At 48.3% G+C, this 24226-nt stretch overlaps 1 protein-coding gene across 3 annotated transcripts in view; it reads left to right on the forward strand.

The window, feature by feature from the left end:
* Positions 1 to 24226, forward strand: part of park (E3 ubiquitin-protein ligase parkin) — an 83398-nt gene that overhangs the window by 21441 nt on the left and 37731 nt on the right. For all 3 annotated transcript variants that reach the window (XR_013306456.1, XR_013306455.1, XM_077628072.1), the window contains exon 6: positions 21744 to 21805. Coding sequence is in view for 1 of the 3 variants with exons in the window: in XM_077628072.1 (XP_077484198.1) it covers positions 21744 to 21805 (62 nt within the window). In the remaining 2 variants the exon portion in view is untranslated. The remainder of the gene's footprint in view (positions 1 to 21743; positions 21806 to 24226) is intronic.

Raw genomic sequence — 24226 nt, forward strand, 5'->3', positions numbered from 1 at the left:
GATCTCTGAAATAAAATGAGACCTGCCTCAAACTCCATATGACCCGATTTACAGTCAGTGTTTTTCTGACATCTGACCTGGTGCTTTTCCTTCCAGTCTCCGTATTCTTCTGCGTCAGGTTTCGGGCCGAGTTCACAACCTAAGCAAAAATTACTTAGGACGACGTAGTCCAACACATAGCCAGTGAACAGCTCTATCACAGCTCCGACGCCGATATGCGACGAGTGGCCCCGCGTCATCCATGTCCCGTCGAAGCATACGGCAGTATTATTTCGGTGGCCAAAGCACAACTCTTCATACAGCGTCACCACTTCACGCGCGCACTGCTTCATTGCGGTTTCTGCTGCTCGCGTGGCAGCGGGCTGTAGGGCAGTTTTCAAGTGACATTGAAAAGTTTTCTTGTGCATTGCTTGCCCAGACAACCCCGTGGCCGAAAATATGTCGTTCATGGCCGTTTGGCCGTTACCAGTTGACAGCATTGCGCGGCCCGCGAGAATGTTTACCTCTAAGGGGTTGCAACGTTTCGCGCTGTCAACCCTCTGAGAGCTCCACACGGACGAAACTTCGCCACAGTTTTTGCACACCAATATCAGCTTTGTAGCGAGGCCATAATCTCGATCACCCCGCACTACCTCCACACACCCACGGCAAGTATTACTGGCCACAAGACTCAGAAGCACATTCAAAGCGGCAAGATCTATAATGACGTAATTAGCAGCTGACAGAGGTGATGCTTCCTCTCTACTGGTCTTGAAACACTCTAGCTTCCTTTTTGTTGCTGGCGTTGAGTCAATCTGTCGAAGCGCAGCTTTCTCGCGGGCACTCGCTCGTTGCAGTTCGCTGCTCGTCACCACCAGCGTGTCAATCCTCACGCGGCTGTAGTCGCCGCCCAGCAAAGCCGGCGAGGCACAATTTTCTGTCGTTGCAGCGTCCACGCTCGATTGCTGGGCATCCACTACGTGTTGCAGCGACGTCGATTCATTTCCAGGCTCCATTGCGTCAATTACGCGGCCGGAATCGCGGCGAAGAGACGACGTCCACGTCGTCCAACGCAGTCGGCGCGGCGATGTCTTCTGGCGGCGTAGTATCTGCAGTCGATTGCCGAGCACCCACTAAGCCTTGCGACGGCGCCGGTTCATCTGCGCGTTTTTTGGCTTTCTTTCGCCTCCGCCCGTAGTGGTAGTAGTAGTAGTGGTTTATTTAAAATAACATAAAAGGAAGGTAAAAGATTTTTGCTCTGGGGCATTTTCCTTGTTGGCGTTCCATAACCCCTCTCGCAACGGCGCCTCTCCTCTTCCTGTACCCTCCTCGCCCCCTTTTTCCCCTTTCCTTCTATTTTCTCTTTGCCTCCGCCTCCTCGCCTAGTTGTTCTCCTCTTTCACAGCCGTTCCGCTCTTCGCTCCGTTCCTTTCTTTTCTCTAACCTCAGCGGCTAGGGCATATTTCTGCAGCCGCTGCAGAGAAAGCGATTCGGGGACGTATTTTCGCCTTCGGAACGCGTTCGAATCGTGGTGCAGCGTCTTGTGTGCGCTTGTTTTGGAGCGAAAACGCGGCTCTGCGCCCATTTATGCAGCCACAGAGCCCAGTTCATTAACCGCCGCAGAGAAAGCTATTCGGGGACGTATTTTCGCCTTATGTCTTTTTTCAGAAGGCCAATTAAGCGTTCCTTCACTGCAAAGTCATAAGAGTTGGCTCCTCCTAGAAGCCGCTTGGCGTGAAGGGTAGCTTCCAGGGCTTGCGTCGCCAAGCTGTTTCTAGTCTTTGTTTTCATCAGGTTGATCAGAGAGAAAACTGTTGCACTGCAGTGCGGCGAACAGGGAAGCTTGCAGAGGCAAAGCCTTATTTCAGGGCGCCCGTCTGCCTCATTGAGTCTTTAGAGCTCTTCTCTGCAGCGCTTCCCTCATCATCTCTGTACTTTTTTTTTTATTATAATTGGTTTTGGGGGGAAAGGAAATGGCGCAGTATCTGTCTCATATATCGTTGGACACCTGAACCGCGCCGTAAGGGAAGGGATAAAGGAGGGAGTGAAAGAAGAAAGGAAGAAGAGGTGTCGTAGTGGAGGGCTCCGGAATAATTTCGACCACCTGGGGATCTTTAACGTGCACTGACATCGCACAGCACATGGGCGCCTTAGCGTTTTTCCTCCATAAAAACGCAGCCGCCGCGGTCGGGTTCGAACCCGGGAACTCCGAATCAGTAGTCGAGTGCCCTAACCACTGAGCCACCGCCGCGGGGTCATCTCTGTACAGTCCGTGCATTTGATTCACCATGTAAATAGAATAAATATATTGTCCCCCAATGTCTTCGTGAGTCCCGTCATCCTCGTACCTCCACCCTGCCCGACCCCGCTATCTCGATCCCATCAATGCTTTCCGCACGTGCAGGTGGCGCATTGGTAGACTCTCAAAATCAAGGTGGTCAAGAAAGGGTGAATAAGGAGCCTATTCACACCGAAAAATAAAAATGACCCATACAGAAAGTAAACTTTTCCTACATTACAACAATAATCTATTTTTCCCCTAAACGTTTAAATTCTCTAGATATAGGAGAAAATCCCTAGGGTTGGCAGGCCTGCGCCGAAGGCTCGGAAGAGCTGGCGCAGTGTAAACGGAAAGAGGAGTGGGTGGGGGAGAGGAGGAGGGGCCGGAGCAGCGAGGAGGGTTATGGAACGCCAACGAGAACTCGCGTGCCGTCGGCTCGCGCGCGCCTCGGTACTGCAGTAAACAAGGCAGCTGAGGCGTGCTTTTTGAGAGCTGTAGAGAAGTTGGCGTTACGACCACTGAGAGTGAACAAAATTGAAAATTAACTTGGAGAGGTTTTTTACGGCACCACGGGTGTTCTTGCCCAACAAAAATCCGTCCGTCGCCGTCCTGTTTTAAGCGATGCAAAATCTTAAATGGGAGCACAGTTGCATGACTGTGTTCGAAAAGTGTGGAAATGACGGGGCGCTTACATCGCACCACAGTGCAAGTTTATCGCCAAACAGAGCGCCTGCCAGTGATTAGTTGACCACAATAGCGCGTTTTCCGGAAAGGCGATGCTGCAGTGATCACCCTTGAGATTACTCAGACACGAACGTCACATGATTCATTTCACTTATTTTTTTTTTAATCGAAAAACATCATTATGCTAAGTAAAGCAGTTTTCGGATAGGCAGCACAACGACCTTCACCTCAACCAACGACGGCAGTCGGTGACGTATGTGGCACAGTTATGGCGTCGAACCTTTACCCATGACCTTCAGTTGACCTTTGACATTGGGGTGCCCTTTGGGTTGACCTTAAGAGCACCCGATGCGGTGTTGTGAAGCCACGTGATGGGTAACCATGCGCGCAGAAGCTTCCCGCTGAATTCCAGGGTTATTTAAGTTAAGGCACTGCCAACTTTCCCCCTGAAAATTGCCGCTTAATAATAATAATAATTGGTTTTGGGGGAAAGGAAATGGCGCAGTATCTGTCTCGTATATCGTTGGACACCTGAACCGCGCCGTAAGGGAAGGGATAAAGGAGGGAGTGAAAGAAGAAAGGAAGAATAGGTACCGTAGTGGAGGGCTCCGGAATAATTTCGACCACCTGGGGATCTTTAACACGGGCGCCTTAGCGTTTTTCCTCCATAAAAACGCAGCCGCCGCGGTCGGGTTTGAACCCGGGAACTCCGGATCAGTAGTCGAGCGCCCTAACCACTGAGCCACCGCGGCGGGGCAAATTGCTGCTTGTGGTTTGGTTATTTTTGCGTGGAGGGCGCAATTCCGTCATTTAAGTGCGAGGCAGCACTGAAAAAAAATCACACTTTCCAATAAATGCACGCCATAAAGAGAACTTGCGAAGAAGCCGCCTTGTGTCCACGATCAAAGGGACGGAGAGTAAAGACCTCAAGTGAAAAGCAGGGCCGACTAGTAGTAGCCAAAAACGATGTAAATGCGTGGGAAGGCTTACTTACCACCAGTACGTCGGTGAGTACTTTATATTTGTCAGTATTTGGCAACTTGCTTCGTGTATACTTGTTCGTATTGGAAGCTTCTCACTCATTCACGCACGAACCGGCAGTTGACGAACACAGCCCTTCTACACCATCTACCAGAAATTGAGAGGAGGGGGGAGGTATTCACTATGCTCTTTTTAGGCTTGAGAATAGTTACCGAATGTAAAGAAACTGGTCGCCGATGTACTTTCCAATGCGACGGTTATGCAGACGCATATCAGTATATTTCGATTTTCTAGCTCTCTCCGGCATAGCGAGAATGCTCTTTTCAATCCTCTGTATGTTGCCTTCGAAAACACTTGACAAGCTGCGACTGCAGTACACGAACAGAGGCACGGAAAAAACGACACCATGTGACGTCACGAACCGACGAGTCAAGCGACGAAGATCATGACGTCGCATAATTAATGGTAATGAATATAATTAGGCAAAACTAAGATTAATTGCTATAATTAGTGATGACATCATATGAGTGTGGCGTCATACCAGGTCAAGTGACAGCGATGTAATGTGCCATCAGACCTAGTCACGTGACGACGCTGTAATATGACATCACACCTACTCACGTGACAACGATGCAATTTCTCGTCGTACCAGGCCCCCATCTACCCCCTTCCACCCCCATTTCAAGATCCATATGGATCCCACATTACTACACATGCGCGCATGACGCATTGCAAAGAGTGCCCACAACCCGGTCCGCATTAATGACATTAGGATTGTCCAGCAGGTAAACGTGCCAGTTCTCATGTATGACTTACTGCAAAGATCATGCAACGACACACGCCTTTGACTCTCGAGATGATGGCGATGATGATGATGATGCTAACAGTGTATCCTTATGAGCGCGGGGAAGTGTGATATACCGCTACCAAATTAAAAGTTGCCAGATAATTGATTAAATATTGTACATTACCCAGCAACCGAAGACAATTATTGTGCGGGAAAATAGGAATACCTGCAGCTAATAGGGATGATGATGTTGATGTTCCTGGGAGGTCAAGACCCTCCCTCGTTTCAGCTACTTCCCTCCAGGTTTGGAAATCCTAGGAATTCTCCGATTACTCGGTGATCCAGGTTTGGAAATCCTAGGAATTCTCCGATTACTCGGTGATCCCGCGCCATTTTGAAAGAAAGGGCTAGATCACGTCTTCGAACACTGTGTCAACTATTGGTCAAAACAACTGGCCTAGAGGGGACAGCGTGAACCGCTCTCTCTGTCAAGAGCACCATGGCTCAAATTTCCCCGCAGCAGTATATCTTTTCCCAAGCACCCCCCCCCCACCCCCCCCATAAGCCTGAACAGAATTTTGTGTACCACTTCGTCAACCAGTCTGAGAAAATTTGCTTTAAGTCAATCACTTGTCTTCCTTCAGGACTGAACTAATCAATGGTACGCCAGCATCCTCGACGTTTTTTACCTAGCTGCGAGCACCGCCCGTGCATTCTGCTAAGCTGTTTATATTCAACGATGGGTCTCTGCAAAATAGTTGCACGAAAGATAACGCGTAGTGCCTGGTCATCTGCAAGGCAGGCCGCCAACTTAACCGATCCCATACGAGAAAAGAAAAAAAAGAGGATGATTAGAAACATACAAACAAAAATCGCACACTAAAAACAGAAGCGAACAACAGTGTGCCCCATTAAACGTCATATTAGAAGGTTTGAAACAGCGACTCAGCAGCACGGCGCGAGCATATAATCAGTTCTATTATACATCTTCATTAAAAAAAAAGGAAAACGAATCGGCTACCACATCTCTATACGTTCATTATAGTCTTGCATTTTTTCGCCGCTAAAACACCGCTATGCTGGCGCGTTCGCCTCGTGTTGCGGTGTTTCGGCATAATAGCGAATTTCCGAGAAGGATCAAGGAACCGGAGACGAAAAGGGGGTTATTCGGAAGGATAATAAAGTGGATAAAAAAAATGGAGCGAACAGCGGAACAGCTGTGAGAGAAAATTACAATTATTACAATTACTGCACCATTTCCTCTCCTCGAAAAGTAATTTTCCAAATAAAAATGCCCCTGTGCTGTGCGGCGTTAAAGAACGGCAACTGGACTAAACTGAAATGAGCCGTCCACTATAGTATTCATCATAATCTCTGCATCACTCCGGAACGGGTAACTCAACGTTTACCTTTCTGTTTTTTTTTATTCACCCATGTACAGAAGTACGGTCGACCTCGGTTTTCGGCATACCGCCGAAGCAGACATCGTTTGGCGCATTCATAACCGAGCTCATTAGGCAGTGTAAGCTTTATCATCGTATCCACAAGTACAGCACCTTATCGCGGACACTTCTAGACGGCGTGCGCTTTACCAAAATTAACCGCGCGCCACGCGCCCCCGTTTCATTCCGTCCCGATATCGTCCGCACGCGTCTACAGCAGCGGTGAGTCGCACGCAGCCTAGTAGGCGTTGCATAACCCTCCTCGCCCCACCGGCCGCTCCCCCTCTCCATTCGTCCCAGCAGCGGCGCCAAACAGGCGGGACTCGGGTGCGCGGGGGTGCTGAGGGGGAAAAAAGCGCGGGGAAGACCTTCCGCGCGACCGGCCGCCTCGCCATTAGGTGTCAGTCGAGTTCGTTCGCGTGCGCGGGGCCGCCATATTGCTGACCTGGCCCGAGAAAGCAGCGCCGCTGCACAGACAGCGACTGGGGACGTATCTGCGCGCGGCCAACAAGGTCGAATCGTAGTCTATGCGGTTATTTCGAGCAAAAAAGCGATTCTGCACGCCATAGCGCAAGAAACTGCAAACTATTTGTGCTCCCTCGTGTGCAGCGCTGTATGAAACTCGCGTATTGCGCGCAATTCGAGCAAAAACACGATTCTGCGCGCCATAATGCGAGACACTGCAAACTACCAGTGCTCACTCACGTCCATCTCTGTATCAAATTGCGCCTGAGCTCGGAAACTCGAAATTGCGCTCGGAAACTCCGACTGCTCCATACCCCATACTACAACATGCCCGATACCAGTGTTGCTGCATTGGCCAGTTGGTTTTTCCCAGTTGTCGGCTAAAAATTTCCCATTTTTCCCCACAAATATATTTTTCTTATATATAGTAATTTTAGAGGAAAAAATTCAGCGCGAACATAGCAGCAAATTTCTAGTACATCGGGCTCTTTTTTGTGGTCTAATACCTTTCTTTACAACCCGGCTCGTGTGGCCTCTTTGTACGCTGTGTATGAGTGCAAGGCTCGTATAGCGTCATGGCACATCGACTGGAACCTGCCCAGCTGACCTGCAGTGGATGTGTGGACCCATACTTCCTTTCGCGGGACACTCGACAAGATTTTGCCGCATGCTACGCTCGGAATGGTGTCGGCAAGCCCGCTTTTTGAAGGACTGCCTACGTATTGCCTGTGGCAAGGAAGGTGATAACCGGCGTCAAGCACGAGCTTTTAGAAACTGGACGAAGACAGCGGACCAGACCATCGAGTTCCTGTGGGCTTCTGTACGTCCCCAACTCCCGAAGAAGAATCGGGTTGTAAATGCCGGCCAGGACGTCCTTCTGCTTGGAGATGCCCAGATTCCGCAGCAGCACAGGGAATTGCTCAAGCTTGGCCCCAAGTACTGCTTTGAACCAGTGCTGTCTCCGCCGGAAAAGGTGGCTCTGGTGAAGAACATTACCCGCCGCGTCACCGAGGAAGACCGCCATCGCTGTGTAGTGGAGTGCGTCGACGCATTGACAAAAGCTGTAGGTAGGCCACGGAACTCTAAGGTCCTATGACCTTTGGTTACGTTCCTCAATGAGAATGAGTTGCGCCTTATGGTGTCGGATAAGGAAGGATTTTTCGTTGTGCTCCCCGAGACATCATACTCGCAGGAAGCAAGAGCGGCAATAGATAAGAACTTCAAACAGGTTAAGGTGAAGTGTGAACGAGTAAGGGACCGTGCATTCGAAATGCTAAAGGAGTGTAACCTCATCTCGCTTGCTTCTAGTGCAAAGAAAGCTCCAGCTCCAAGTCTTGAATTGTTTTTTGCCGCAAAAACTCACAAACCGAATATCCCCTTTCGCACAATTGTGTCCGAGCGCCACACTTGGCAACACGCAGTATCCGGCTATCTACAAAAGAACCTCAACGCCTTAGAAGTAGTCGACCCCTATGCTGTTCCTGACTCACAGGCGATCGTCTGGTACCTCCAAGATAGCAACCCAGGAACCTGTTTCGGATTTAGCATTGATGTTGAAGATTTGTATTATTCCCTACCTCATGGCAAGCTCTTCTCCACCGTGAAGGAATGCATCACACTCAAGAACGATGAAGTAGCATTTACTGGTCGCAGCGGTATCACAGTAGAAGCCTTTTTAGAACTGCTTTCTTTTTACCTGTGTTCAACTTTTGTGGAATGGCGCGGGACAATTTTCTTGCAAAAACAGGGTGTGTGTATTGGTTCTCGTGTAGCCCCGATACTCAGTAGCATTTTTCTTGTAAAAGTAGACGTAGCGATCAAGGAAAATCTTGACGGTCTTGCTTTTAAGATCTGGAGATATGTAGATGACTTTCTAATACTAATGAAAAAGGGAGGGCACGCTAGGCGCGCGGTTGATGTGTTGAAAGTGTTTAAAGAGAACGCAATGGGTCTAAATTTCACGTTCGAAATGCCGGAAAAAGATGAACTTCAGTTCCTAGATCTAAGACTGATGTTCAAGGAGGGCCACACTTGTTGGGTTAACAAACCGCGCTCCAAAAAGCCGATACTGAACTTTTGCTCAGGGCACACAAAACTGGTAAAAAACGGCATAGCCCTCTCCTGCCTAAGATCTGTTCTAGAAAAAATCTTGTGTGCACTCCGTCGCAGACGGTGTTTCCTTGCAATTACAACGACTGACCGCGGCAGGTTTCCCCCTCACTGTGATATCACGAACATGCGAAAAATTAATTGGCAATTTCAGAGGTCTCCGGACCACGAACAGAGGTGAAAGAACGGGAGCCAAAAAGAAAGCAGTGTCTGTTCCCTACGTGCCTAGATTGGCGCACAATCTGAGGAATGTTGCTCGTCGTTTTGATGTCCGCGTGGTCTGTACAGCACCCCAAAAGCTTCTACGCCTTTCCGATGACTGGGACTGATGTCCAAGAATGGAAGAAAAAAATGCACCCCTTTAGGTGTTCGGTGCGGCACAGATCACGATTTGTGGATTGTGCGCGTTCGGTGGTCTACCAGATTCCTTTCACTTGCCAAAAGGTGTATATCGGACAAACCGGGCGCTGCTTAAATATCCGACTTAAAAAGGGCACGAAAACGCATCGTCAGATGTTTCTAAACATTGCGCTCAGTGCGAAGATAAAGACAACTGTAAGGCAATATTTCAGAAAACCGAGGTACTGTACCGGCACCGCGACCAACGTACTAGAGAGATCATGGAAGCGTTTTTTATAAAGAAGATTAACACGTGCATCAGTCAACCCTCTATCACACTATGTGATACGGAGATACGGTTCTTGTGCAACACCTGATTTGCCATGGGTCATAGAAGAAGAAGAAGAAAAAAAAGGCGCCCTGCGCTATCTGGTCTGTTTTTTTTTGAGTTTGTTCCAAGTGTTGATTGCCTCATGTGATTGTTGACTTTGCCGTTTTTTCGGACGCTTTTATATATGTGTTTTCCTCTTGAATAAAATTTTAGCTGCGAGAAAGCGCTTGTGTTGTGCACCTCTTCTTCGTCCGTCGTCTATGTTCGCGCTGTATTTTTTCCCTTAAAATGTACGTAACCCAACTAGCCCGACTTTCCATCCTATAATAAAGTAATTTTAGACTGAATACAACAAAGGTAATAAATATAAGAATCAGTGAAATAAAATAAATACAAAGCCTGTTAATAATGAACATCAGGGCTGGATTGTTCTTGATCACATCACCGTCAATCACCAATTCGTTTTTATTAGTTTTTGCGTTGAGGCTTGCATTTGCTTTCTAGCCTCTCCTGTATAGACCGTAGAAATTTTCGCGAATTTCTTTACAACTTGACTGCGCGACTAAAGAGCTGGGAGCGGTTGGAAGCAATTAATAGAAGGGCCACTGTCACTATAGCTGGGAGAAATGCAAGGACGCAGCACTCGAAGCCTGAATGAACCTGAATGGGCCAGGGCTCTGTATCCAATGCTAGGCAACAAATTAAAGGGAAACATCAAGCCAAATTTCTTCTCGCGACACTAGTCAGGCCGCCATGATAGCAGTATTTTCCCTTCATCTCTGCACATTTTCCCGAGAAAGCACAATTAGGACACCGGTGTTTAGCGACACCAAGATTCGGCGTTTTCAGTGGGTAATTAAACAAAATTCCCCTTTTCCCTCGGTGGCTTGATTTTCCCACGAAATGGAAAATTTGTTCGCGGCACCAAACAAAGCTACCGCGGGTCAACGTGAGTCACGTGCTTTGCGCGCTCCCATGAGTTGAGTCGACCGGCAGGCAGCTACGGGTGCTACGCCATCGGGGCAAGGGGGAGGGAGAGTGGTGTGCTGTGACAGCAGCACTCCTTCCAGGAAGACCGGCGCTGGTATTGAGGAGAAGTCTCGGTCATAAGTCTCTCCCTTGTAAGACTCCGCCACGGTCGGTGAGGGGGGATGAGGGAAGGTGGGGCATGTGAGCAGGGTGTGTAGAAAGTCTCCTGGTTTGCCGAAAAGTCTGTATGATGAGGGGAATTGGTCTGGGTATCGGGCAGTGTTGCCGAATCGTGGGAAATTTTCCATTTCATTGGAAAATCAAGCTACCGAGGGAAAAGGGGAATTTTGTTTAATTACCCATTGAAAACGCGGAATCTTGGTGTCGCTAAACACCAGTGTCCTAATTGTGCGTTCTCGGGAAAATGTGCAGAGATGAAGGGAAAATGCTGCTATCATGGCGGCCTGACTAGTGTCGCGAGAAGAAATTTGGCTTGATGTTTCCCTTTAATTTGTTGCCTAGCATTGGATACAGAGCCCTAGCCTATTCAGGTTCATTCAGGCTTCGAGTGCTGCGTCCTTGCATTTCTGCCAGCTATAGTGGCAGTGGCCCTTCTATTAATTGCTTCCAACCGCTCCCAGCTCTTTAGTCACGCAATCATGTTGTTGTAAAGGAATTCGCGAAAATTTCTACGGTCTATACAGGAGAGGCTAGAAAGCAAATGCAAGCCTCAACGCAAAAACTATTAAAAACGAATTGGTGATTGACGGTGATGTGATCAAGAACAATCCAGCCCTGATGTTCATTATTAACAGGCTTTGTATTTATTTTATTTCACTGATTCTTATATTTATTACCTTGGTTGTATTCAGTCTAAAATTACTATATATAAGAAAAATATATTTGTGGGGAAAAATGGGAAATTTTTAGCCGACAACTGGGAAAAACCAACTGGCCAATGCAGCAACACTGGTATCGGGCATGTTGTAGTATGGGGTATGGAGCAGTCCGAGTTTCCGAGCGCAATTTCGAGTTTCCGAGCTCGGGCGCAATTTGATACAGAGATGGACGCGAGTGAGCACTGGTAGTTTGCAGTGTCTCGCATTATGGCTCGCAGAATCGCGTTTTTGCTCGAATTGCGCGCAATACACGAGTTTCATACAGCGCTGCACACGAGGGAGCACAAATAGTTTGCAGTTTCTTGCGCTATGGCACGCAGAATTGCTTTTTTGCTCGAAATAACCGCATAGACTACGATTTGATCTTGTTGGCCGCGCGCAGATACGTCCCCAGTCGCTGTCTGTGCAGCGGCGCCGCTTTCTCGGGCCAGGTCAGCAATATGGCGGCCCCGCGCACGCGAACGAACTCGACTGACACCTAACGGCGAGGCGGCCGGTCGCGCGGAAGGTCTTCCCCGCGCTTTTTTCCCCCTCAGCACCCCCGCGCACCCGAGTCCCGCCTGTTTGGCGCCGCTGCTGGGACGAATGGAGAGGGGGAGCGGCCGGTGGGGCGAGGAGGGTTATGCAACGCCTACTAGGCTGCGTGCGACTCACCGCTGCTGTAGACGCGTGCGGACGATATCGGGACGGAATGAAACGGGGGCGCGTGGCGTGCGGTTAATTTTGGCAAAGCGCACGCCGTCTAGAAGTGTCCGCGATAAGGTGCTGTACTTGTGGATACGATGATAAAGCTTACACTGCCTAATGAGCTCGGTTATGAATGCGCCAAACGATGTCTGCTTCGGCGGTATGCCGAAAACCGAGGTCGACCGTACTTCTGTACATGGGTGAATAAAAAAACAGAAAGGTAAACGTTGAGTTACCCGTTCCGGAGGGATGCAGAGATTATGATGAATACTATAGTGGACGGCTCATTTCAGTTTAGTCCACTTGCCGTTCTTTAACGCTGCACAGCACAGGGCATTTTTATTTGGAAAATTGTTTTTCGAGGAGAGGAAACGGTGCAGTAATTGTAATAATTGTAATTTTCTCTCACAGCTGTTCCGCTGTTCGCTCCATTTTTTTTATCCACTTTATTATCCTTCCGAATAACCCCCTTTTCGTCTCCGGTTCCTTGATCCTTCTCGGAAATTCGCTATTATGCCGAAACACCGCAACACGAGGCGAACGCGCCAGCATAGCGGTGTTTTAGCGGCGAAAAAATGCAAGACTATAATGAACGTATAGAGATGTGGTAGCTGATTCGTTTTCCTTTTTTTTAATGAAGATGTATAATAGAACTGATTATATGCTCGCGCCGTGCTGCTGAGTCGATGTTTCAAACCTTCTAATATGACGTTTAATGGGGCACACTGTTGTTCGCTTCTGTTTTTAGTGTGCGATTTTTGTTTGTACGTTTCTAATCATCCTCTTTTTTTTCTTTTCTCGTATGGGATCGGTTAAGTTGGCAGCCTGCCTTGCAGATGACCAGGCACTACGCGTTATCTTTCGTGCAACTATTTTGCAGAGACCCATCGTTGAATATAAACGGCTTAGCAGAATGCACGGGCAGTGCTCGCAGGTAAAAAACGTCGAGGATGCTGGCGTACCATTGATTAGTTCAGTTCTGAAGGGAGATAAGTGATTGACTTAAAGCAATTTTCTCAGACTGGTTGATGAAGTGGTACACAAAATTCTGTTCAGGCTTATGGGGGGGGGGGGGGGGGGGGGGGGTGCTTGGGAAAAGATATACTGCTGCGGGGAAATTTGAGCCATGGTGCTCTTGACAGAGAGAGCGGTTCACGCTGTCCCCTCTAGGCCAGTTGTTTTGACCAATAGTTGACACAGTGTTCGAAGACGTGATCTAGCCCTTTCTTTCAAAATGGCGCGGGATCACCGAGTAATCGGAGAATTCCTAGGATTTCCAAACCTGGAGTAATAATAATTGGTTTTGGGGGGAAAGGAAATGGCGCAGTATCTGTCTCATATATCGTTGGACACCTGAACCGCGCCGTAAGGGAAGGGTAAAGGAGGGAGTCAAAGAAGAAAGGAAGAGAGAGGTGTCGTAGTGGAGGGCTCCGGAATAATTTCGACCACCTGGGGATCTTTAACGTGCACTGACATTGCACAGCACACGGGCGCCTTAGCGTTTTTCCTCCATAAAGACCGCACCGCAAACCTGGAGGGAAGTAGCTGAAACGAGGGAGGGTCTTGACCTCCCAGGAACATCAACATCATCATCCCTAACTGCTAGCTGCAGGTATTCCTATTTTCCCGCACAATAATTGTCTTCGGTTGCTGGGTAATGTACAATATTTAATCAATTATCTGGCAACTTTTAATTTGGTAGCGGTATATCACACTTCCCCGCGCTCATAAGGATACACTGTTAGCATCATCATCATCATCGCCATCATCTCGAGAGTCAAAGGCGTGTGTCGTTGCATGATCTTTGCAGTAAGTCATACATGAGAACTGGCGCGTTTACCTGCTGGACAATCCTAATGTCATTAATGCGGACCGGGTTGTGGGCACTCTTTGCAATGCGTCGTGCGCGCATGTGTAGTAATGTGGGATCCATATGGATCTTGAAATGGGGGTGGAAGGGGGTAGATGGGGGCCTGGTACGACGAGAAATTGCATCGTTGTCACGTGAGTAGGTGTGATGTCATATTACAGCGTCGTCACGTGACCAGGTCTGATGGCACATTACATCGCTGTCACTTGACCTGGTATGACGCCACACTCATATGATGTCATCACTAATTATAGCAATTAATCTTAGTTTTGCCTAATTATATTCATTACCATTAATTATGCGACGTCATGATCTTCGTCGCTTGACCTCGTCGGTTCGTGACGTCACATGGTGTCGTTTTTTGCGTGCCTCTGTTCGTGTACTGCAGTCGCAGCTTGTCAAGTGTTTTCGAAGGCAACATACAGAGGATTGAAAAGAGCATTCTCGCTATGCCGGAGAGAGCTAGAAAATCGAAATATACTGATATGCGTCTGCATAACCGTCGCATTGGAAAGTACATCGGCGACCAGTTTCTTTACATTCGGTAACTATTCTCAAGCCTAAAAAGAGCATAGTGAATACCTCCCCCCTCCTCTCAATTTCTGGTAGATGGTGTAGAAGGGCTGTGTTCGTCAATTGCCGGTTCGTGCGGTGAATGAGTGAGAAGCTTCCAATACGAACAAGTATACACGAAGCAAGTTGCCAAATACTGACACATATAAAGTACTCACCGACGTACTGGTGGTAAGTAAGCCTTCCCACGCATTTACATCGTTTTTGGCTACTACTAGTCGGCCCTGCTTTTCACTTGAGGTCTTTACTCTCCGTCCCTTTGATCGTGGACACAAGGCGGCTTCTTCGCAAGTTCTCTTTATGGCGTGCATTTATTGGAAAGTGTGATTTTTTTTCAGTGCTGCGTCGCACTTAATTGCGGAATTGCGCCCTCCACGCGAAAATAACCAAACCACAAGCAGCAATTTTCAGGGGGAAAGTTGGCAGTGCCTTAACTTGAATAACCCTCGAATTCAGCGGGCAGCTTCTGCGCGCATGGTTACCCATCACATGGCTTCACAACACCCCATCGGGTGCTCTTAAGGTCAACCCAAAGGGCACCCCAATGTCAAAGGTCAACTGAAGGTCATGGGTAAAGGTTCGACGCCATAACTGTGCCACATACGTCACCCACTGCCGTCGTTGGTTGAGGTGAAGGTCGTTGTGCTGCCTATCCGAAAACTGCTTTACTTAGCATAATGATGTTTTTAGATTAAAAAAAAATAAGTGAAATGAATCATGTGACGTTCGTGTCTGAGTAATCTCAAGGGTGATCACTGCAGCATCGCCTTTCCGGAAAATGCGCTTTTGTGGTCAACTAATCACTGGCAGCCGCTCTGTCTGGCGATAAACTTGCACTGTGGTGCGATGTAAGCGCCCCGTCATTTCCACACTTTTTGAACACAGTCATGCAACTGTGCTCCCATTTAAGATTTTGCATCGCTTAAAACAGGACGGCGACGGACGGATTTTTGTTGGGCAAGAACACCCGTGGTGCCGTAAAAAACCTCTCCAAGTTAATTTTCAATTTTGTTCACTTTCAGTGGTCGTAACGCCAACTTCTCTACAGCTCTCAAAAAGCACGCCTCAGCTGCTTTGTTTACTGCAGTACCGAGGCGCGCGCGAGCCGACAGCACGCGAGTTCTCGTTGGCGTTCCATAACCCTCCTCGCTGCACCGGCCCCTCCTCCTCTCCCCCCACCCACTCCTCTTTCTGTTTACACTGCGCCAGCTCTTCCGAGCCTTCGGCGCAGGCCTGCCAACCCTAGGGATTTTCTCCTATATCTAGAGAATTTGAACGTTTAGGGGAAAAATAGATTATTGTTGTAATGTAGGGAAATTTTACTTTCTGTATGGGTCATTTTTATTTTTCGGTGTGAATAGGCTCCTTATTCACCCTTTCTTGACCACCTTGATTTTGAGAGTCTACCAATGCGCCACCTGCACTTGCGGAAAGCATTGATGGGATCGAGGTAGCGGGGTCGGGCAGGGTGGAGGTACGAGGATGACGGGACTCACGAAGACATTGGGGGACAACAATATATTTATTCTATTTACATGGTGAATCAAATGCACGGACTGTACAGAGATGATGAGGGAAGCGCTGCAGAGAAGAGCTCTAAAGACTCAATGAGGCAGACGGGCGCCCTGAAATAAGGCTTTGCCTCTGCAAGCTTCCCTGTTCGCAGCACTGCAGTGCAACAGAGTTTTCTCTCTGATCAACCTGATGAAAACAAAGACTAGAAACAGCTTGGCGACGCAAGCCCTGGAAGCTACCCTTCACGCCAAGCGGCTTCTATTAGGAGCCAACTCTTATGACTTTGCAGTGAAGGAACGCTTAATTGGCCTTCTGAAAAAAGACATAAGGCGAAAATACGTCCCCGAATAGCTTTCTCTGCGGCGGTTAATGAACTGGGCTCTGTGGCTGCATAAATGGGCGCAGAGCCGCGTTTTCGCTCCAAAACAAGCGCACACAAGACGCTGCACCATGATTCGAACGCGTTCCGAAGGCGAAAATACGTCCCCGAATCGCTTTCTCTGCAGCGGCTGCAGAAATATGCCCTAGCCGCTGAGGTTAGAGAAAAGAAAGGAACGGAGCGAAGAGCGGAACGGCTGTGAAAGAGAACAACTAGGCGAAGAGGCGGAGGAAAAGAGAAAATAGAAAGGGAATAAAAGAGGGCGAGGAGGGTACCGGAGGAGAAGAGGCGCCGTTGCGAGAGGGGTTACGGAACGCCAACGAGGAAAATGCCCCGGCATCTGCCATCACGTGCGGCGGCACCTGAGCTGGGGCAGCAGAAAGAAAGGATAGCAGGCAGGTGGGAGAAATGAAGTAAAAGAGGTGAGGGGACAGAAAAAAGACATGGGGGGAGGTAAATAGTACACTACATAAAATAAATATACACTGCATAAAAACATTAAAAATGAACACTATAAATGCAAAATAAATATACTATATACATTATTACACAAAGAGTCAAGAACCCGTAGTGGTTGACAGAACGGAATTTTGTCGGACCTCCAGGCATGGCGATGTGTGCGTCGGACAGGACCTGGACTCTAACAAAATGGAGCCTTTGTTCGGCCGCCCATGGCCGCCCCGCGCGACGGAGCCAATCGTAAGCCGCCATTTTGGTCACGTGCCTGAACTGGCCAATAGCAACGCACGCTGCGCGTTCTTTTTGTGATCGTTTTATCCACGAACACAGCAACACAGCGGCCACAGTGACTGTGTTGCTGCTTGAATGAAAAAAAAAAAAAAAGCTGGAAGCGCGAACTTTTGAACGAGACCAAAATGGCGCCGGTGGCATGCGTTCCCGAGCTGCGAGCAGTAGAAATCGGGCACGATTTGACCTCAATTTAAAGGGCCGCCATCGCGGCTTCGGTTCTTTCAGCTCATCTAGCGTCGGAAATACGGATTATTTTTGCATTGAAATTTGCAAATAGGTGTGGAAATGTGCCAGGTTCCCGAAAATGGAGACATTGAAAATTCGATTTTTGGGCTGATTTTCGATCGCTAAGACCCGGGTCCCCCCCCCCCCCCCCCCCCCCTAAATTTTATTTGAAATGCCGTTCGCTAGTAACTTTACAAGAATGTTCAGCTGCACCAGGCTTGACTACAACCTTAAAACCTTAAAAAACAAAAAAAATGCATAGTGCTGTGATCAGAAGAAAACAATGCGTAGAGTAGGCAGGGGTTAATCAAATTACTTGATGCAGTTGTGCTAGAAGCACAACCTGACACTCTAGAATGCACCGCTGGATAGCGGGGATTACGTATCATTGTGGCATCAGTCGAACAACATAACATCAACTATAAGACAGGACTTTCTCAGACTAGCCATAAAAAATAAACAGATGCTTGACTGGTGTAAGATACTAGCACTGCTGAGAAATGCCAGCGAAAATGTGGATATGTGACTAGATAAATGCTTAGCTATGAAATAAATGACTAGGATTGAAACCTGTAAGTGCTATGAGCCATTGAAAAATGACTTCAAAAAGAGTAAGCAGTCAAAGAAAGCAGGTTTCAAAAAGTTTTAAATGAGCTTTCGAAAGACTGGGCACATTCCAAAGGCACCACTGCATGCAAAAAGAGGTTTTACATATGGTAAAAAAACAAGTCTTGAGTATCGTAACACTATAACCAGGGATATTCACAAACACATGGTTCGGGTTCGGAAGATTGCACAGCAGTAGGTCTGTTGAGAAATGTCATGGAAGCTTGAACTGCACCAAGTTGCCATGCGGGAAAAGTTTTGGTGCAAGCTGAGAAAAGCCTTTCACTTTCCACCTGAGCAGCCAGATTCGAGAGGTACTTTCTGGCAATAGTTGCAAGAGCTTCACACTTGCTTTTAGTGCGCTAGCAGTTATAATGGCCATTCCCCCGTATTCAGCTGTTGTGTGTTTGTTTCTTTATTTGTCTTTGAGCCTGCTTTCTGGCAAGCTGGCCACCTGCCCTCTGCATTGTGGGCAACCTATCTGCCTGCCTGTGCGAGTGTGTTTGTGCATGCGTCCTGCTTCTCTCAAAGCCATCGCTGCCAAAGATGTTGCCCTGCCTGCGTGCTCTGCTCTTCTTGTGCCCATCACTTGGGACTTTATTCATGACGGCAACATACTTTTTACACCACTGCCCATAGCTCGACTGCGGATGGTACACGGAGCTATGTAAAAGCTTTATCCCACACATTTCCAGAAAGGCTGTGATCAAAGCTCTATTAAGCAGTGTGCCCTAATCTGACTGGATTTCCGCAGAAAAACCAACTTGTGCGAATATGGAGAGTAGTACATTAACAGTCTCAACTTAGCTGAGTTCCTTAAGCGGGACTGTCTCGGGGAACTTGGTCTCAGGGCAGATTGTAGTCGAAATGTGTCAGTACACCGAGGCTGTTGCTGGCAGCGGTCTAAAGGGCTCTGTAGTGATAGGCACCAACTTCAGCGGTGCTCTCTCTTTGTCCCTTGGTTTGCCCACACTCTATCAGGTGTCGCATGCGCTTACAAACTATTCTGCATCACTAAAACACCCTACCATATTTACATGATTGTAGGTCGACCTATTTTTTTTTACTTCGAAAATCTGAAGTGGGAGGGGCTGACTTACAATTGAATCCAAAGCATGGCACCACAAATAAAGGCGAGACAAACGAGATATCAGGGATGCTACAGCAAGGTTGCATTTTTGCTGCAGGGCTCTGTCGCATCCCTCTTGGTGCTGGCCTTGAGCAGCTGCTCTGTCAACGTGCATAACCGGCACCCCCTCCCCACGCTCACCGGCCGATGGCGGCTGTTGATAAGCGGCAAACTGTCACCCCCCCCCGTGTGCGGCTGCCGATTGCTGCTGCTGATAAGCGGCGGCATTCTCTTAAAGGTTAAGCTGAAGCGTCCTCCAAGTTTTTTTTTTTAACTTTTACGTGCGCTCTTGGCACTCAAGGGAGTGTCGATAGTTGATGGAAGGGCCGCTGTGGCAGCACCGCCATTCAGAGCGGCAGAGGTGCCGGGGAGTGCCGGTAGCCGACGAAAGAGCCGGCGCCGCTCACGCGTAGTTTCTCTTTGGCTTTGATGCACCTGACGTCTGCCCACCTTGTTTTACCAGACTTTAATGTAGTGCTTCGTTAGTCGTTTGTGCTCCGGGCCTGGAAAGCATCCGCCGCTCGTTCTTGGTTGCATTCAAGGTGGCTGTCATTCTTTATGCCGAAGAAATGAACAGCTGCGCACAAGGCATTGGAGCAGCTGAGTCAGCTGATATGCAGAAAGTAGCAGGTGCAACCAGGCCCATACCCGAGACGAACGGACGTGAGCAGCGGGGCTTTCGTGCTATGGCATTGCGGTGTCACTGCGATGGGGCGCTAGCTATAACTCATGGAGTGGAGGCATGGGGAGAGAAGGGTTTACGTGCCTAACAAGACTTGAGTCAGCAATGGACAACGGCGATGATTTTACATTTTTTCTTCTTATGGAGTTCTCTTCGACAGTGAAGATGAGGAAACCGTGCTGTCTTCCGCCACAACACATTTGGTTCAGACAGTCTGCAGTCAAATTCCGAAGTACTGTGAAAGTGTGGTTGCAGGATACTTCAATTTTGAACTCATGAAGGTCTTCAGACTCTCTACCAGAGAAACGTTTGAAGACCCTTCGGTGCGCTTCAAGGCCTTTGCATATTTTCTGACACCTAGGGGAGGGGGACGCCCACAAATCAGCGCCTCGTTGCTTAGTGCTAGCCCGGGCGTTCCCGTAGCCGCAGCAGAATGGTCAGGCAGCAGCTAACCAGCAGCATCTGCCTGCATGCTTAGTGCAGCAGGCAAAGGTACTGGCGCCGGTTGTAGCAAAGCACGCTTGAATTTGCCCTGCCCGCAATTTGCCAACAGACGATACTCCGTTAATTGTTGCGCCGTCTGAAAAAAAAAAGAATGTTTTGCGTGAACTCACACGCACATAGACGGCCTGTCACAACATGGCAGCTACAACACAAAGCACAAAGTTACCTGGTGTCGCATAGATTTAAGTGACATTTTCTCGCAAAATGACATCGGACCCGTCAACGACAGCAAAGACCTCCCTCAGTTCACCTCATTCCAACTTTAATATGTTAGTGTCGTTTGCTGAAACCCGTCTGCACGTGCACAACTTTTTTGCACCTCCTTGGCGGCTGGTGCCGTTGTTCCTTGCACGAAAGGGCACCATGGCTGCACCCAAATCAATCGCGGACGGCGGTGCAGAGGGCGCTGTGAATCGAGGGCTTTGGTGCAGTGCACCATGAACTGGAGCAGGTGGTGCACTGAACCACAGCTGAATCGAAAGCAGCTAACGCATACTCTGCCGCATGAATCGCATTGGTGGTCTGCTACATTTAATGTGATAGAGTTAAGGAGCTCATGTGACAGAAAAATCGGCGTCGTTGACAATGAGCGAAAATCCATGGAAAATCCCCCCAAAAAACAACCTAGGAGGCAGATGGGCCACATGGATCATTGTGGCGCCGTCACGATCATCATAACCTGTCCACCGGATAGGAAGCAAACTCCCCACCATGGAAGGTGCCAGTTAAATTAACAAGGCACACTGGCTGGTGGCGGCACCTACCATCGCTAGGCAGTGACGTTTCTCTTAACCGCTGCACCACTGTGCCAGGAGTGGTATGAGGACTCACAGCTGTCTATGGGTGTAAAATAGAGAATGAGCAGTTGTGCATATATAAGAAATGACCCGTTACGCAGTTATGTCGTACCCTTAAGACAGTGCTTAAGTGTCCCCTCCGATTGTTTTATTTCTTATGACTGCTCTTGTAAATAAAGCAGCTTGTTTTTCAAAGCAAGGTGGTCCTCCCTCTAGCCTGTACAGGCAAATGTCTTGAAGTCACCCATCTTAACGGTTTCCGTCTGCTCTCTACTGTGGGGCTGTGTGCTTTCAAAAGGGGTAGTGACATCTCTTGCCATGCACTACTGTCGGTAAAAAATGAAACCCAAACAAGACAACTGAGATGGAAACACAAGACGAGAAGACCGGAGTTGATTGAGACATAATACTAGTGCACTTGGTATTCACCTCTGTGGTGCAAAAGACCACTGTGTGGAAGCGTTAATGAATCCTGCCTGTGTTTGTTCTCAAGCTGCTAATTTTCTTGTATTCTTGTGTCTGCGCTGCACTTACCCCGTACACGTTTCATTTCATGTTGATAGAGCACACGTACAGAGACATGCACTGAAGATGAGTGGTTTTAAATTATGGCTTCATTACAAGAAGTGAGAAAGTTATTTTTAATCCCTCCTCGAAGTCCTCGATTGAGGCGTGTGATGGGGGTGACATAAGCAAAGCTGTTATTTGTGCATCAGCCTCGCCTAAGTGTTTCTTCTTCTTCTTCCGTGGGTCTGTGCAGTGGGCTGTGCTGACTCGCTCATCGAGGAGAGCCACCACTTTTGCCTGCTCGGAGCTGAACAGGTGAGAAGAAGGGTGCACCCAGTAGGTGATGGGGCTGTGAGAAATGGTGAAACGGCACAGCGCCACCTGGGCAAAGAAGAGCAACACATCGCAGCGTTGTGTTGCGTCCTGTGCCATTGCACTGTTCCACTACCGTGTCAGACAGACTTGCTCATCAGTTCATGTTGCTTGTTATAATAACAAACAATCCAATTGTTTTTATTACAGCCACCGCGGTGGCTGAGTGGTTGTGGTACTCTGCTGTTAACCCAAAAGAGGCTGGTTCAAACCCGGCCACGGCGATCGCATTTCGAAGGTGATGAAATGATAGATGCCCGTGTACTGTGTGATGTCGGTGCACATGAAAAGTACCCCAGGTGGTTAAAATTATCTGGAGCCATCTACTGCGGCATCCCTGATAGTGTTGAGTTTCTTTTGGACATTAAATCTCATAAACATAAACCTAAGCCTGTTAGTTAATGTAAAGTGTTAGCTGCTTTCATAGTTCCTTCTATGAGTGAGGCAGAAAGATAAATGCATAGGTGGTGATACGATGTGAGGTGAGAAATCTACAGTAGGAGTTTTGGCTCTGCACTTTGCTTTTACATTGACCGTTGTGTCTTTGAATTTGATTTCGCTACTGCATGGGCTTGTGGAGGGTGGAAGTGGGTATGCGGGCACCCACCGGAGGAGGAGGCACCAGTGATGCGGAGATGGAGGCTTCACACAATGGCACTCACACGCACTGACCGTGGTTTTTTTGCCAAAAGAGGACTGTACCGTTGACGCAGTAAAAAGCATGCCAAGGACTACGCTCGTGGGTTTCAGGGTTCCAGATTTCACACTGGACAGATGTCGCAGTGAGGACAATGTCCATCCTGTCTGCAAGTACTGTCTCATGGAAAAAAAGTCTGACTGTGGCAGATCACCTAACACCTTACCTCTTACAAGCACAGCTGTAGTTAACACCATTTGTGGATTATTTAATGGTATATGAACCATCAGTCAGTTGATAGAGAAATGTGCAGAAAGGATGTGACTCATTCGAAACCTCAGTAGTCATGAAGGCATTATGTTACCCAGGTGTAGAAGAGGCATATGTAAAGGTACTGGAAAATGTTTGTAACGGCTGCACAGTGACTATAGTCTCCCAGAAGGTCAGAAATAAAATTCCAATAAGAAAGGATGTCAGGTAGGGAGACACAATCTCGCCAATGCTTTTCGCCGCCTCTTTACAGCAGGTATTCAGAGGCCTGAATTATGAACAGTTGGGGATAAGGGTTAATGGAGGATACCTAAATAATCTGGGCAGGCAGAGCAGAACGGTGGGTCTAAAAATGAACATGCAGAAAACCAAAGTAATGGTCAACAGTCTCGCTAGGCAACAGCAGTTCACAGTTGGTAAGGAGGTGCTGGAAGTGGTAAAGGAATACATTGACTTTGGGCAGGTAGTGACCGCTGATCCGCATCATGAGAGGGAAATATCTAGAAGAATAGAATGGGGTGAAGCGCATACGGCAGGTATTCTCGGATCATGAATGGCAGTTTACCGGGGAGCCTGGTAAAGAGAGGGGGGAGTTGCCCCCCCGCCCCCCCCCCCCCCCCGCCCCCCCCCCCTACTAACATTTCTCCAAAGGGGTTAGTGTTCCCCCCATTTCGAACTGCTTGCATCTGATCAGGTTTCTGATAAATGCCTCAATTTGAGGACATCATTAATATAGAGCACAATGGGGTTCCACAAATAGTATGCTTTGTAGCGTGAGGGACAGACAGACGCACTGCTAGCGCCACCTACCATTCACAGCAGCCCCTAAGGCCAAGCAGCCAAGCCTAGTGTAGTGTGTGTTACGCAGCAAGCGTGTGACTATGGTGTGTGAGCAGAGTGAGGGACCATGTGCTCGTCGAGCGCGCATAGTTTTTAGTGTATAGTGAGGCGCATTGCCTCGCTAATAAAGTTGTTCTTATCATTACGTGAGCCTTACCTAGCCTCTGCCTAACCTGGCCCACGCCCCCACAGTAGCTAGTCATAAAGCATTTTGGTTCAGTAACCTAAACCAGTCATTTTCCATCCGTAGTTGATTCTCTGACTCCTGCTCATGAGCATGATCATAGCAGACTTGTAACAGACTATGCGCAAGCATTTTCAACGCAGCTGATCACTCATTGTTTGTACATTTTTATAAAGCTGCTCATTTCAGTTCGGCTTATACGTATTAAAGGGGCTGTGAAACACTGCTTGAAGGGATGCCGGCTATACTTCAGGTGAATTCTTTGTGTTGCACAGATGCCGACTCACTCAGCCGCCGCGGTGTCTGAGTGCATACCTGCCAACTCTTCCGAATTTCCCGCAAAATGTACGAATTTTGACCAGTCTTACGATTTTACGAATCTTGCGTGAAATTTTACGGAAAATGTTTTATTTTATTTGGGAGAAAAAGTGCG

The sequence above is a fragment of the Amblyomma americanum genome, chromosome 6 (genome assembly GCF_052857255.1).
Source record: "Amblyomma americanum isolate KBUSLIRL-KWMA chromosome 6, ASM5285725v1, whole genome shotgun sequence".
In the NCBI taxonomy this organism is placed as follows: Eukaryota; Metazoa; Arthropoda; class Arachnida; order Ixodida; family Ixodidae; genus Amblyomma; species Amblyomma americanum.